At 43.8% G+C, this 16,736-nt stretch overlaps 1 protein-coding gene across 1 annotated transcript in view; it reads left to right on the forward strand.

The window, feature by feature from the left end:
- The window catches only part of TRIM28 (tripartite motif containing 28), a 373,881-nt gene that overhangs the window by 109,006 nt on the left and 248,139 nt on the right, over positions 1-16,736 (forward strand). The window contains exons 9-10 of the mRNA XM_069200493.1: positions 11,320-11,582; positions 15,733-15,760. Of these exons, the coding sequence (XP_069056594.1) occupies positions 11,320-11,582; positions 15,733-15,760 (291 nt within the window). The remainder of the gene's footprint in view (positions 1-11,319; positions 11,583-15,732; positions 15,761-16,736) is intronic.

The following is a 16,736-nucleotide window of genomic DNA, read 5'->3' on the forward strand; positions in this document are numbered from 1 at the left end:
TCCTTTCCCCTTGATTTCTCTTTTAGTGTATGACTATAAAGGGCATCAGCCCCACCCCAGACCAGGGGCCATTTGCCCTTAAAGTTTAGGGTAAGAGAGAAAAAAGTGTTTTTTCATTACATATGAAGTGAATGCAGAAAATAATGGTCTTCAACACTGCTTCCACAACAATGAATAACTGCATGGTTGTGATACCACTATTGGCATGTGTTTTGACACCTTGTTTGCAGTGGTTTGCTGTGATTGTGTGATGTGTTCACGTACATATAGCCATTTGTGCATGCCATGTCTAAAGCTTCCTTCCATAGGCCCTCAAGATTTGAGTAAATACTCCAGTAGGCCATGAGTGTTATACATGAGTCTTTTACCGTTAAGTCAGGATACTCCTTTTCTTGACACTATACTTAGGAGGGATCCCAGGCCCTGGAGAATGCCCCAGACCAGCAATGGCTACACGTGAGGAAAGAAACATGTTGGCCGTCAGGATTAGAGAGACAATGTCAGTATTCTCAAAAATCGTCCCTACTTTGCTTTTAATTCACTAGCAGACACCACTATTAAAAGGTGTAATCCACACTGGTGATTTGCTAGATAATTTTATTCATACAACCGGGTGGGGATAGGTGGCCAAATGATGAAGCATGACACTATGTGTGCGAATGGAACTCTACCTCCTGTCAACTTTGGCTGTGTGAAGGCTTTCAACAGTGTGGACAGAGAGACCCTTTGGAAACTCCTCCCCATCTAAGGTGTTCCAGACAAACCTGTAAGAATCATTAGGAACTCTTACGAGGGAATGACCTGCAAGATAGTCCATGGAGGACAACTCATGAAAGCCTTCCATGTGCTGACCAGAGTCTGCCAGGGTTGTTTGCTCTCGCCTTTTCTCTTCCTGTTGTCCATTGACTGGATCATGAAGCTATCCACGGCAAGGCAAAGAATTGGGATCTAGTGGACACCTTGGATGCAGCTCATCGACCCCCTAACTTTGCAGAAGACTTGGCCCTACTCTCCTATACCCATCTGCCTACGCAAGAGAAGACCAACAGTGTGGCAGCCACATCAGCACAGCTTGACCTCAACATTCACAGGAGAAAAAACAAGATCCTGAAGGCTAACATGGCCAGCACGGCTGCAATCACTCCTGCAGGCATGCATTGGAAGAGGTTAAGGCCTTCACCTACCTGGGCAGTGTTGGAGACAAGCAGGGCAGCAAAGATGCTGACGTCACAACAATAATCAGCAAAGCAAGGGCTGCTTTCATTCAGCTAAAGAAGTGTGGAGCCCCAAAGACCTAACGCTGCAAAACAAGATCAGGCTTTTTAACACTAACGTAAAATTGGTTATATGGAGCAGAAACTTGGGGGACAACAGTGACCACCACCAACTAAGTCCAGACCTTCATCAACACTTTTTTGAGGAAAATCCTCCAAATCTGCTGGCCAAACACGTATGGCAGCAGACTTTTCAACTCCCTGCTCATGAAAAAATCATGAAAAGATGGATAGGTCACAGCCTAGACATGCACACATCAAGCACTTCTAGGCAAGTCCTGATCTGGAACCCTCAAGGGAAAGGGAAAAAAGGAAGGCCAAGAAACACCTAGCGCAGAGACCTTGGGGCTACTGCAATGAAATTGGGTTATACCTAGAGTTGAATTGAAAGAAAAGCCCAGGACAGAGATGGCAGGAGACTCTTGGTTCATGGCCTATATCCCAGGAGGGGAGTAGCAGTAGATATAAGTAACATGGTATCACTTATGCCACCATGCCAAACAAGTGCTTGTGGCCAGCATACCATGAAGTGCCTGTGCACGTTTAACAAATTTGTAACAGTCATTCTTCATTGTAGTATATTTACTTATAGTCTAAATAAGAGAGTACTCCCGCCAATGTGCGCCTCCTGGAAAACTCTTTGCAAAGCATAGTAGAAGAAATTTTCACTAGGGACAGATTTTTCTTTTCTTTCTTGAAATAGTCAAGTTACAGAATAGCAAAAAAAGGCTACTTTGCAGCATCTAACTGAAAATGTTAGTCTATCATGTTTAAAAGACATGTACAACCCTACATTTCAGTAGAGAAAAATGAAGATAAAGAATGGCTGCTAGGTTAAAAGATACTGGTAAAGGAGGACACTGCTGTTATAAGAAGCTCAGCAGCTTCTTTCTCCTAGCATGTACTGTACTGGTGGTTTTCCTCACAGCCCCAGTTATTTTTTTATTTTTTTAGCTCATGTTGACCAAATCCTGGAACGCTGCTGAGAGTTGAAATTTTGTTTCTCCCACATTTGTGTAGTTTTTCACTTTAAACCATTTATGTCTAACTTTCTTAAACATATTTGTATTAATTTTACTCTTATCATACAGTTTACATCAGGATATTGCAGTACTGTCATGCACCATTTATTTCTAACTTAACTGGGTGTCTTTTACAGCTCCGTATCAGAATTGCCTGTTTTTCACAAGTGAAGTAAAAAAAGTTTGTTAATGCCTTCACTTTGTCAAGTGGCCTTCCTGTTGGAGGAAGAAGACTGGCACTGATACCCACTCCCTGTATCTGTGTAGTATGCACACATTCAGTGAAGTCCTGTTGGTTCTGTCAGGGAACAGGTCCAGAAGGCATTTTCCTGAGAGGACAGCTGGAAGATCTGAAGGTGGAGCAGGAGAGAAGACAGTCTGAGACCCAAAAGTACCCCACCCGAAAATGTTAAAAAAAAAAAAAGAAATTGTGCATCCCCCACCCTAAAATACCAAACCCACACCCCTAAAAAAAAAAATTTTTTTTACCCCAAGCCCTTAATCTACCCCACCTCGAAAACCTGAAAAAAAAAGCGCAACCCCCTACTCTAAAATACCCAACCCCGACCCTAAAAAAAATTAATCAGCCCAACCACCCACCCATAGCCCTTAATCCACCCCACAAACCTAAAAATAAAATAGCGCAACCCTCTACCCTAAAATGCCCGACCCACCCCAAGTCCTTAATCGACCCCACCCCTAAAACCTAAAAAAACCCAAAACAAATAGCGTGACCCTTACCCTAAAATACCCAACCCCGCCCCGAAAAAAATTAATTTGCTCAACCCCCCACCCCAAGCACTTAATCCACCCGACCCCTAAAACCTTTAAAAAAAAAAAAATAAAAAAAAAAAAATAGCACAACCCCCTACCCTAAAATGCCCAAGCCCTTAATCCACCCCATGCTACTATTTTCAGGCACTGTTTCAAGGGACGAAGCATAATCATTTACAGTTTATGCACATCACATGATGTACAAAAACACATGCTGCAATGGATCACTACAAGGGAGAAACCAAATGTTACACAAGCATTGTTGCAAATTCACATGGACACTTGTGCCTCTCAGGATACATGAAGGGTTTGGAGGACTTTTCATTTACACACAGCAAGCAAATGGACACCTTCCTGATTGGAGGTGGTGTGTGTTTCAGACATTGCTTTCTGGTACATTGTGGTATTTTGCTGTTGTGACACTAGACATTTCCACGACACTTGAAGCTGAAAGCAAAGCTTCAAAGAAACTGTATTCCAAACCTATCTCTAGAGGGCAGGCGAGTGCACATCATGTGCTCTACAGTACTATAAGCGTCCAACTGTGTTACAGTCAGTCAGTGGTTTTGATGTCTTTCTCGGATATGTTTTTTAATTGCAGTGCACCTTGCTGTAGCTTCAGTAACTTAAGTTGTGCACCCTTTCTGTGACAAGTGAGTATTTGTGAGGTAATACCTAGGACCTATACCAAGCTTCTCCAGTGAGTAGCTCGTGAGCTACTAGTAACTTTCTGACTGCCTACAAGTAGCTCTCATTCGTGAGGCTCAACCTACTAAATTAAAACCTTTAGTTTGGTTCAATTTATATATGTATACCCAAATGAATAGTTGTATATTTAAGATAAATGCATGCTTTCTCAGAATATATAACCTGACTATAGGAAAGAACCTCTTTTTTTTATTTTTATGACACCCGCCCCAACTTTAACTGATTACCACTGGTTTTTCAAGACTGCTGTACAGGTCCCAGTGCATGTGATATGACGCCCAAAGTACATGTATAATTTGATACTGTAGGAAATAGTTATTAGTTGTGCAGGATGTGAGGCCTGCACAAGTACATGGTCCACAATTAATTACATATTGGGAACTAAGCACCACATTGTAGCGCTTGACTATCTTAGGGTAGTGAAGCAGAGCAACCCAAGGCCTCATCAGGAGAAGTGGTGGGGCTAGTAATAACACTCAAGTGTTTTCCCAGTCTTATATTTTTGGAAAAGGAAAATTTAATTTATTACAAGCACACTACTAAGTACTATGCATTCATTTACAAAGATATACATAAGGTAGGTGGAAGTACCTTTGACATTGTTAAATCACATTTGATCCCTAGTGCCTACAACCCCCAAATTCACACTACCCCTCTCCCCAACACCAGATGAAACATTCTATTATAAGGGTGTATCAGTTAGCCTGTCAAAATTCTTTATTTCTTTTTAGCATAAAAGCACATAAAACAGGTTATAAATGAATAGCTCCTCATAGTCAAAAGAGCATCGTCTAATTCAGTTATGTACCAAGCATAAGAACAGACTGATTATAGGTTCATCAAAGACCCTACTTAAGAACGTAGCAACAACTTGTAACAAATGTATGTTGAAATAGATAGAAGTATTTAAAAACCCATGACAGACCTCATGGAGGGGGGCAGTAGGGTCGGGTTGTGTGTTTTGGGGCCTAAAGGGGGTTGATTTTTTTTCCTCCCACTCCAGGCCCCATTGGGCTAATGTGGATGATCGTAGGCTCTTGGTGCTCCTGATGGTGAGCTGTGGCCACCTGGAGCAGTTTTGCAGGTCTTCTGACCTTGTGGCACACTTTGCAGGGAGCTGGTTCCACTGCCTCTCTGCACCAGATTTTCTCCTTTGCCTCGTCTCTGATAATCTTCTCCTGCTGGTGCACAGAAATCCAGGTCTTTCCCTAACTGGTCCTTGGGGGATCTAAGGGAGCCAGCCTCACCGGCCCTTGAAAGACCCACTAGTCCTGGGGTCAGTTGCAGATTCTTTAGTCCATCCGGAAACTTGTCCTTTCAGCTATCAGTAGTGTTGCTGCTATCGCCGTCCAAATCCAGGGCCTAACTCGGTCTCTCCCTTGTGCAATAGTTGTTTTAAGTGGAGACCACATCACCCCTCCACCGCTGTCTCAACTCTCCTGCACAGCACTCAGGACAATCTAACGTGGCGCTGTCAAGTAATCAGTGTGCACAGTTCCTCTTGGGGGCCCTAGTTGACATCACTGCCAGGGATGTTCCCACCAAACCTCCAGAGGGGGAGCCCCTCTTGTGTTGGCTTCAGATGTCTGGGGTTCCTCCTTCGTTTAGTGGGCCTGGGCTAAGCCAACCCTGTTAATGTGTAACAGCTAATAACCAGATGCAGATTCTTCTCCCAACCCCTCCTTCTCAGGAGCTGAGTGAAGCCCTTATAATTGCTCCATGTGACCTGCATATTCAAACTGCCTGTATGTTCCACTCCAGCTTGATATCTTATTGGACTGTGTAGTCCTAAGTGGAGCACAATGGCAATTTAGGGCAAATTTCACACTATGGGTATAATAAAGTGACTCTGAAGATATACCAGTAACACCTATTAGTGACCACTAATATAAGGCCTACCCCACCAGAGACCCTCTACCCTGACTGTGTCACAGTGGCCATATCTTATAAAAGGGACAGTTGCAGTAAACATGTGCAGTCCAATTACCATGTGATTCCCGTGGGTAAGTCTTAGTGGTGAGACTCCTCTACAGTAAAGGGCCAAAACTGGGTGTTCATAAAGCAAAAAATCTGAGTGGGTGAAATGGATGGGACCCAGTTTGCTACAGATACTACTCGATAGGCTCATTTAAGGTAATTATAACTTCCTAGTGTACTACAGTAGAGCCTCACTACTTTTACTGAAATAAAGATTGTTTTATGCCCTATGGAGGCATTACTTTTATCTGTATAGACTGAGGTGTGTAGTGGTGTGTTCCTTGATATATTGGTTTGGGCAAAAAGATTCACTCATATCTCAAAATAACAATCTTACAGCATCTTCCTTCACATTGTTAATATTTTAATTTGAGCTACTGTGATGGGCATAAGTAGTAGAGTAGAAGAAGGTTTTGTCCTTTAAAGATGTTGGCCAGACACTTACTAGAATGATCTACAGTATCTTAGTTTAGAGGACTGATTTTAATTCATAGTTCGGTATATTTTTTTTGTTTTATTTCTTCAATTTAGTATGTGTATTTTAGCCCCTTGATTGTTCTTAATCAATAGCCAGTATGATTTGGCGCACCATTGTAAAATGGCACTGGCTGTTTTCTTGCCTGACATGACCAGTATAGTGGTCAGGTTCACGCTGGGTGTACGATTTATTAACGTTTGCACTCAACTTTGGGTGTGATTCCTACTGCAGGTGAGGAACGGGCCATGCAGATTTGTCAGGACTGCACCTACGTAGGAGTAAGTGAACCTTTGGGGGCGTTATTACTATGGCATTCTGTCTTCATTTTGCCTTAGTAAAATTGGCAGGGGGGGGTGGGGGAGTATGTTTACATCTTCTAGTTGACTTGCGTGCAATAGTAGCGTAAACAGCAATTAGTTGAAGTTTTGCTGTACTTGGAATGGTATTGAGTTTTTGGCGGATTTTATTTTTTGTTTGTTTTATTTAAGAAATAAAGTGAATATTTAGTTTTTGGTAATTTAATGGTAAGTTAATATTCATTGAGGCTTTGGCAGTTATTTGCACTCAGTGGAGTGATTTACTGAATTGTGGCACTTTGTTCACTTTTTTGGAAGCATGCAGGCACATTTTTGGTCGAATCGAAGATACTTTGTAGGTCACTCAGACATGAGTTGGCCTTGTACATTGTGGGAAAGTGGTCCACATTGTATTGCCTCTCTAGGCATACTATTCTTGTGTTGACTATATAATTTGGCATCTTGTTGGATCTTTCAGGGGACTGTAAACTTTGGCTTTGTTTTCCAACACTGTCTTGATGGTCTCATCTGTTTCATTTTACTATGAAATCAGTAGTGGACCTACTTGAATAGGAAATGCACATTGTGTTAGATTGATATACCACCCCACGTTGACCATTTTGGAATACAACATAATCTATTGGTTTGTTCAATGTTGGTGGGCAGTGTTATTGAAAAAACATTGTATTAAGAACCCTGATTGTATTTTGAAATTATGATACTGTGTTTTGCTATATAATCAGAAGTTGTATGTTGAAATTGGAATTCATTGTGTTGTGCTACATGGAAAAAGTATTAAAAAAAAGTAAATAGCTTTACTGTAAATAAAATAAATAGATAATGTTAGCCCTTAATATTTGTGATTTAAGTATTGTATAGTTGGATTAATAAAGCAATTAAAATGTAAGTATATTATTATTATTATAAGTGACTCCTTAAGGAATACTTTTTTTTTTAATACATGAGAATTCATACCCAGTTTCCTGGTGGAATATAGGGTGGCCCAATTCGACTATATGCTCCTTTTGTGTAGGCAGGCTGGCATCTCCTCCAGAGGTGGAAAACCCATTGCAGAACAGTTTTCCAGGGGTGGCTCATTGTGCTTGGTACACCACAGGGGTCTTCTCAGGGCCTTCTACCAGCTTGGATTTGGGTAGAGAGGGTTATTCTAAAATTGTTTGGTGGCTAAACCCCCAGGAAGTTAAGTAAACGGGAAAGGTAGCCTTGAGGGAACCATTTCCCCCATTGCCTAATGAGCCCTCCTCTCCCACTACCGAGAAGATGGCATAAAATGGGCACCCCAGACCTACAGTTCCTCAGGTTTCTGCTGGACTGGAAAAAAACAGGACTGCCCTGCTGCTTCCTGGGCCCAGCAAAGAGGGACTGCACTTGCTGCACCCAGTGCCCGGAAAACTCAATGCATCGCTTCAACATTCCTTCAACTTCAGGACAACTGCTTGGCTGGACCGCGTTAAAGGAAAAATGTACACTGTAGACCTTAAGACTGCTACTACAACAGGTTAACTGTCGCTTTCGACTGGAGTGATACCTGCGACTGGCCCCATCCTGTGATGACTAGTTTAAGGAAATGCCTCCTTGGCATGGTTACCCCCTGACTTTTTGCCTTTGCTGATGCTATGTTTTGAATTGAAAGTGTGCTGAGGCCTGCTAACCAGGCCCCAGCACCAGTGTTCTTTCCCTAACCTGTACTTTTGATTCCACAATTGGCACACCCTGGCATCCAGGTAAGTCCCTTGTAACTGGTACCCCTGGTACCAAGGGCCCTGATGCCAGGGAAGGTCTCTAAGGGCTGCAGCATATCTTATGCCACCCTGGGGACCCCTCACTCAGCACAGACACACTGCTTGCCAGCTTGTGTGTGCTGGTGAGAACAAAACGAGTAAGTCGACATGGCACTCCCCTCAGGGTGCCATGCCAACCTCACACTGCCTATGCAGTATAGATAAGTCACCCCTCTAGTAGGCCTTACAGCCCTAAGGCAGGGTGCACTATACCATAGGTGAGGGCACCAGTGCATGAGCACTGTGCCCCTACAGGGGCAAAGCAAAACCTTAGACATTGTAAGTGCAGGGTAGCCATAAGAGTATATGGTCTGGGAGTCTGTCAAACACGGACTCCACAGCACCATAATGGCTACACTGAAAACTGGGAAGTTTGGTATCAAACTTCTCAGCACAATAAATGCACACTGATGCCAGTGTACATTTTATTGTAAAATACACCCCAGAGGGCACCTTAGAGATGCCCCCTGAAACCTAATCCAACTACCTGTGTAGGCTGACTGGTTCTAGCAGCCTGCCACAACCGAGACATGTTGCTGGCCCCATGGGGTGAGTGCCTTTGTCACTCTGAGGCCAGTAACAAAGCCTGCACTGGGTGGAGATGCTAACACCTCCCCCAGGCAGGAGCTGTAACACCTGGCGGTGAGCCTCAAAGGCTTACCCCCTTTGTTCCAGCACCACAGGGCACTCCAGCTAGTGGAGTTGCCCGCCCCCTCCGGTCACGGCCCCACTTTTGGCGTCCAGGCCGGAGGAGATAATGAGAATAACCAGGAGGAGTCACTGGCCAGTCAGGACAGCCCCTAAGGTGTCCTGAGCTGAAGTGACTCTAACTTTTAAAAATCCTCCATCTTGCAGATGGAGGATTCCCCCAATAGGGATAGGAATGTGACCCCCTCCCCTTGGGAGGAGGCACAAAGAGGGTGTACCCACCCTCAGGGCTAGTAGCCATTGGCTACTAACCCCCCAGACCTAAACACGCCCTTAAATTTAGTATTTAAGGGCTTCCCTGAACCTAAGAATTTAGATTCCTGCAACTACAAGAAGAAGAGGACTGCTGAGATGAAAGACCCCTGCAGAAGAAGAAAAGAAGACACCAACTGCTTTGGCCCCAGTCCTACCGGCCTGTCTCCTGCCTTCTAAAGAACCCTGCTCCAGCGACGCTTTCCCCAGGGCCAGCGACCTCTGAATCCTCAGAGGACTGCCCTGCTTCAAGAAAGACTAGAAACTCCCGAGAACAGCGGCCCTGTCCCACAAAGACTGCAACTTTGTTTCAGAGGAGCAGATTTAAAGACCCCTGCAATCCCCGCAAGAAGCGTGAGACTTGCAACACTGCACCCGGCGACCCCGACTCGACTGGTGGAGAAACAAAGCTACAGGGAGGACCCTCCGGCGACTCCAAGACTGTGAGTAACCAAAGTTGTCCACCCTGAGCCCCCACAGCGACGCCTGCAGAGGGAATCCCGAGGCTCCCCCTGACCGCGACTGCCTGACTCTAAAATCCCGACGGCTGGAAAAGACCCTGCACCCGCAGCCCCCATCACCTGAAGGATCGGAACTTCAGTGCAGGAGTGACCCCCAGGAGGCCCTCTCCCTTGCCCAGGTGGTGGCTACCCCGAGGAGCCCCCCCCCCCCTTGCCTGCCTCCACCGCTGAAGAGACCCCTTGGTCTCCCATTGATTTACATTGCGAACCCGACGCTTGTTTGCACACTGCACCCGGCCGCCCCAGTGCTGCTGAGGGTGTACTTTTTGTGTGAGCTTGTTTCCCCCCCCCCCCCCCCCTCCCCCACCCCCACCGCTGACCTACAAAACCCCCCTGGTCTGCCCTCCGAAGACGCGGGTACTTACCTGCTGGCAGACTGGAACCGGGGCACCCCCTTCTCTCCATTGAAGCCTATGCGTTTTGGGCACCACTTTGAACTCTGCACCTGACCAGCCCTGAGCTGCTGGTGTGGTGACTTTGGGGTTGCTCTGAACCCCCAACGGTGGGCTACCTTGGACCCCAATCTTAACCTTGTAGGTGGTTTACTTACCTGCAAAACCTAACAATACTTTACCTCCCCCAGGAACTGTGAAAATTGCACTAAGTGTCCACTTTTAAAACAGCTTAATGTGTTTTATGTAAAAAGTATATATGCTACTGTAATTATTAAAAGTTCCTAAAGTACTTACCTGCAATACCTTTCAAATGAGATATTACATGTAGAATTTGAACCTGTGGTTCTTAAAATAAACTAAGAAAATATATTTTTCTATAACAAAACCTATTGGCCTGGATTTGTCTCTGAGTGTGTGTTCCTCATTTATTGCCTGTGTGTATGTACAACAAATGCTTAACACTACTCCTTTGATAAGCCTACTGCTCGACCACACTACCAAAAAATAGAGCATTAGTATTCTCTCTTTTTGCCACTATCTTACCTCTAAGGGGAACCCTTGGACTCTGTGCATACTATTCCTTACTTTGAAATAGTGCATACAGAGCCAACTTCCTACAACCAGCCCTTAGTGCATTCTAATAGGATTTTTTGTCAATTGGCTACAAACTGCTTACAGCGATTTATTGCATGTAAATGACTAAAGTTAAAGTATTTGACTTGCCCTTGGAAAGTCATATCTCCAGTTCCCCTTGTGGTTTTAGTGTCTATATAAAGCTACACTCTGCTTTATAAATTCATGTTGGGTATTTATTGTGTTATGTCTCATCTGTTTTGGGATTCCTAAATGTTTTTCACTTGTTCTTTTGATTAAGCTGTACTGCTCATACCACATCTATTAAGGACTATGAAAAGAGGTTTCCTAAAGAAACCTTCTGGACCAGGTAAAGATTGGACATTAATAAATGATGAGGTCTTGCAACAGACCACTACTGTGCTCTCCTATCCACCCTTTCTTAGCCTCCGTCCACAGTCACATACAAGTATTTGTCTACTAAAATGAGATTCTAGAATGTGTACAGAGTTAATGTTAATTTCTTTTTTTTTTGGCAGGTAAAATTGTTTCTGAAAAAGGGGGCATCTTGCAAGCTACAAACTCTTCAATGCCTGCCCCTCAATCAATGTCAAGCTCCCACAGAGCACAGAACATGAATTCTGCAATGGGTGCAGCAAGATCAAACTCTAACCAAGTCCTGGCACCACTTACCAACGTGTATCCTCTACCACAGAATCGTCCAAGAGCTCCCACACCTCAGAGTCAGACATCTGGTCGACTGACAGTTGGAGCAACGGGCGGCTTCATGCAGCCTATGCAGGTACAGCTGGATACATTTCTTCGACTGACCAAATGCCATACGTAATGGGGCACATGGTCTTCATACTACATGTCAATGTGACACAGTTGGGCTTCATAGACAAAACCTGTATGGAGTCCCCCATGAGAACTTGGAATGAGGGCTGAAGCTAGGGCAGTGTTGAGCAAGTTAATCATAGGTGCATGTGTGAAATGGTATTCTACCACCAAAATGTGTGATCCACCGTTAACTCAAAAGCCTCCATGTTTAGGCAGCTAGCTGTGTCCTCTTTCGGTTTTATGGTTTTTGAAGAATCCCAGACCTCTCAAGGTAATTCCTCTGATACTTTGTTTTCTCAGTGACGTCTTTTTTTTCTCCTTAAAATATTCAACCTCCGCTATGTTTTTTTTAAAAAGTGTATTCTGCTGCATTTGTACTTCTGACAATGTTTTCAGATTCTTTTGTGACAGAAATAGGACCATTTTCTGTAGGCTTATGCTTTTCTTTCTTTAGTGAGATGAGGTGTTGTGTGAACTCGCCTTTGGTTTGTCTTTTTACCTATCCGCTATCCCCCAATGAGATTAGAACTTACTTTGCTGATGTGTGCTTCTTTGGAGCCACTTCATAACCATCCCCTTAGTTGTTCTAACTCTAAAGACAGTCTTCTTTGTAGCGATCACTTCTGCCCTCTGGGTCAGAGAGCTGCAGGCTCTTTCATCAAAGCCACCCTTCATTTCCATCCATCCCGACAAGGTGGTGCCTCGTAGCAGGGCTTTCTTTTTACCAAAAATGGTCATGCCCTTTCATTTAGGTCAATCCATCACTTTTCCTACTTTTTACGCACCTCTTCTAAGTAAGAGGAGAGACTTCAGTGCATGACCCAAAAACAGCGTTGGCATTCTATATTGATCATACCAAAGAATTCCAGGGGGATGATCAACTCTTTGTGAGTCATGCAGGTGCGAAGAAAGGTCGGGCAGTGCAGAAGAGAACCATATCCAGATATGTTGTTCTCTGTATTAAAAAGGGCTACACATTTGCTAAGAAGCAATCCCTGGAGGGTTTGCGTGCTCCCTCCACCGGAGCAACAACCGCAACCACTGCGTTAGCACACGGAGTTCCATTCCTGGATATCTGTCAGGCAGCAGCATGGGCGTTGTTGTACGCGTTCATGAAAACAATACTGCCTGGACAGTTAGGTCCGAAGGGAAGGGTACTTTGCCCTTTCGGTCCTGTGAGACTTCCTAGTATGATCTTGGTTCGCAGACCCACCTCCAGGGATGTTATTGGTTGGTTATCTATTCTAAGGTAAGGAGTCTGCAACCAGAAATCTCTATCAGATGAATATGTTACTTAGCTTTGGTAACAAATTGTGGTAGGGAAACATTCTAGTTGCAGATTACTTACGACACACCCCTCCTTCCTGCTCTGTTAACTGACTTCTAGGTACAGGGACTTCCCTTTCAGGGCCCTGGTTCTGATGCACCAGGGTCAGTGTTCTTCATGGCTCCGTGCTTCTGGTGTGGAAAGACTTGAAAAGAAATGGATGTCAGCCTGCTGGGGTGGCATCTATACAAGACCCACTGTAGTAGGCTGGCTCTGTATATCGTGTACCCCTATAGGTGAGACACCCTGTACTGAGTGCAGCCCTTAGTGACAGTGTAGGTTGCTCTAGATAACCAGAGCTCTCATAGGGTTAGCTGTGAAGAGCAGCTCAGGCTTATTCAGGAGGGTGTAAAGCAGTTGCAAATGACCCTATGGACTGGGGAAGTACTAAAACTCCAAAGGTGTAAGCAGGTATGATTCCCCAGGCGCCCGTGTGCAGAGTAGAAATCTTGGTTCAGTGTCCATAGGCTAACATGGGGGAAGTAAAGGTTGAAGTTTTCGCATTTTAGGACCCTTCCCAGAGGACCACAAGGAAACCCTTTGGGGCAAGGCCCTCTTCTCCTGCTTGGCTAGGAAAGACATTTCTCTCTTAAAGCTGATGAATCCTTTTTGCTCCAAGTTTTTTTTCCTTTTCTCTTTCTCATGCAGAAGGCAGTCAAAGACAAAGTGCTGTATAAGCAAGCCAAAAGAACCCAAAGACTTACCTAGGAAACATCCGCTGTCCTTGCTCCTAGCTCAGGGGCAAGCTCCATTCCAGGGGTGTGGCGAACACTTAATAGTCCTTTTCCTCTCTTAGTACTGCTGGAGCCAAATTGCAAATGAAGCATGGATCTTCTTGGTGAGTAAGAGCAGCTGTGTAGCTTTCAATGCTGCTACACTGCCTCTGTCTTAGTCCCAAGAACCTCTGCAGGAAGTAGGGAGGCTCTGCCTTTTATGAGCTGTCAAGCCATTCCCACTCCTAGAAAGGGGAAAGGAATGTTAATCACACTTTTCTTTCTCTGTTCGCACCCTAAACCAATTCTTGCAGCTGTAGAAGTCATACGATGCCGACCTGTGCTTATGTCCTTCAACTTTTATGTAGTGATTGGCTGTGCTTCCTGTATTTCAGGATGCCTAATTTCAAGTACTCCATTGGGTCATAAACAGGAAGTAACCCCATTTAATGATAGAACATAATTACTGCCAATACAGGACGCCATCACTCAGTTTCAGTGCTTCCCCACTGTCATTCATTCCCACTCTCACCCCATAGCGTATTCACCAAAATCCTGGCCCCTTTGTCAGCAGTTTAGCAGCAGCAGATTTATTGTCCACACCGAGGTGCATTTAGGGGAAGTAAATGACTGAGTTCCATCCACTGGACACTAGTGAAGAACATCAGCATCCTTACCTGTGCAGTGGATAATGTGATCGCTGGTCTCAAAGGAGGACACAGATAGGAGCGTACAAGAAGCCCTCTTGTGGCAATGAAAACCTAAAGGATCAGTAAGGCAATCTTGCTCCACTAATAGCAAAGGCTATCAAGTGGCATTTTACAGACTTAATGCATGTTTCCTCTCGTATGACATGCTACTTCTTCTTTGGACCTGAACCTGGTGTTGTCCTGGTGGTGCACAAGCCTTTTGAACCAGTGGCTTCTTGTGGCATGAGACTTTGTGTTGAAGTCTCCCAGCCTGGTGCACACATCAGCCTGTTGCATAAGCAGCAGGCTCCAAGCTCTTTACTCTCTGGAACCTACCACAGTGTACCATAGGGGCACGGCGGATCTCTGGACTCACCCCTTCTGTGATACCAAAAGTATTGTAGAAATGTGGTCTTTAGGAAGATATCGTCGTCCTGCCTTTTTGACGTCTCCCAATGGCTGCTCGTCTGAGGTGAATTCGCACAATCGCGATGTGACGTACACTTTGTGCATCTGTCTAAATCAAACAGGGGGTTTTCATTGGGCAGACCAGCCTTTGAGCTAATAAGGTCTGCCGTGTAGCCCGTTCTCAAATAGTTATTAATCATCCAGTGCGTCCCTGTGCATGGATCCTGCCAACTTCTCTTCACTTTGACAACTGTTGCGGTGGAGTCTACCTACAAGTGCTGAATGAGAGAGCCAGGATAAGAGGCGTAGAGAAAGATAATGTTACGGTGACTGTTACTTTAAACCTGTAGGCTATTAGCAAGGTGAAATTCTCAACCATCTGTCAGAAAACTTACACGGATTAGCCTAATTGTAATAGAGGAAACTGGTGAGAAATGTGCAAATGCACTAGAAAATGAGTAATCACAACAAACCAGTTTAGTATTATTATTGGAGAAAACTCTTTATTAACCGCATTATTTTCTGTTCGTGCCACTGGATAGCCTCAGAACACAAACACATGGGGCATGGGAAAGAGTATAAGCACAAAATCTAATTCACTTTAACAGGAATTTCATACGTTTTTGTAGGTAAGTACTTTTTTGTAGTTCAAACTTTGTTTCATAAAAACATCTGTCACCTGGGTTACCAGCCTCAAACCAGGAAAGTGTCTATCATAAGTTCTAAAATGTATTTAGAACTAGGAGTGAAAAAGGCATGGTTTATTTAGGAATGGGCCCTCTGCTGCTTTAGTCTAGTGATTCATTTTAATTGGTGTCTAGTTGATAACCTGTAGCACAGTGGTCCGTAAAGATTACTGTTTTCAATTCGATGGATCCTACGTGTTGAGGTTATTCCTAGCAAGCATGATTTGCTACTTTTTTGGATGTGAAGTTTGTGATACTTTTCTTAATTTTCACATTATTTTTCTTTCAGTCCTTGGATGGAACGGAGGGCTTTTTAGGTAAGAACTGTTTTCATTGCTTGGCCGTACTGAATCATTTCACATGCTATACTGAACATATAATGTTTCTCAAAGACGCTTAAATCATGTAGTAGAAATGGAACTTTTAACGAAATAGTAAAACCTGTAGGGTGCCATGTTTTTCCTGTTTTTATGAATTTTATTTGTCGTATGTATGCCCATTTGATGATTTAGAATAATTTAAAAGCGTACGCAGGAGTGTAAAGGATCTTATCAAAGGATCTTCCTTATTCACAAAACCTTTTGAATACTTCAATTGAGAGTCTTCTGAAAACGATTTACAAATTATCTTTCATAGAAAAGGTTGCACGTGCATCTTTTAAGACAGCACCTCCTAATACACAAGAGTATTCTTGTTTGTGCTCCTTGACAGCCGCACCAGTTTGAAAATTGTCACTGTTACACAGGCTTTCTGATATAATTTTCCATATGGGAGGTGTATTTCTTTCATGACTTGTATTTTGTAGTGTTTGCCCCTTTTGTGATCTCATTTATTTTGTAGGGTTGTTTTTTTTTGGGGGGGGGGGTTTATTTGGTGTGGGGCATAGTCCCAATTGCAATATATTTTAATTCCACTGTCTAGTTGCCAATCAGTTCAGAGATTTGCACCAGCTTTTGTATTCAATTAATCAAATGCTTTGGTTCTGTTGCAGTGAATTGTTACGGTAATTTTTAAAAAGCACAATACGTCTGACAACTATTACAGTGATCGCCACACTCATTCAAATGTGATAGTCTTCGTATCTTAGTGTAAGGAATTTTATCATTTTTGTGCAGTCGCCCCATTTTTTTCTCTCTAATTTTGTTGGCTTTAGAACTTTGTGCCCTGCACCACTGCTAAGCAAAAGTGCCTGTGCTTCCCTCTTTAAAAAGTGTGCTGTGCATTGGAACTCCATTTGACCTATTTAACTTCCATATAAGTCCATGGAAGGTGAAGTGTCATGGGTATTTACAC

This window comes from Pleurodeles waltl, chromosome 7, assembly GCF_031143425.1.
Source record: "Pleurodeles waltl isolate 20211129_DDA chromosome 7, aPleWal1.hap1.20221129, whole genome shotgun sequence".
Taxonomy (NCBI): Eukaryota; Metazoa; Chordata; class Amphibia; order Caudata; family Salamandridae; genus Pleurodeles; species Pleurodeles waltl.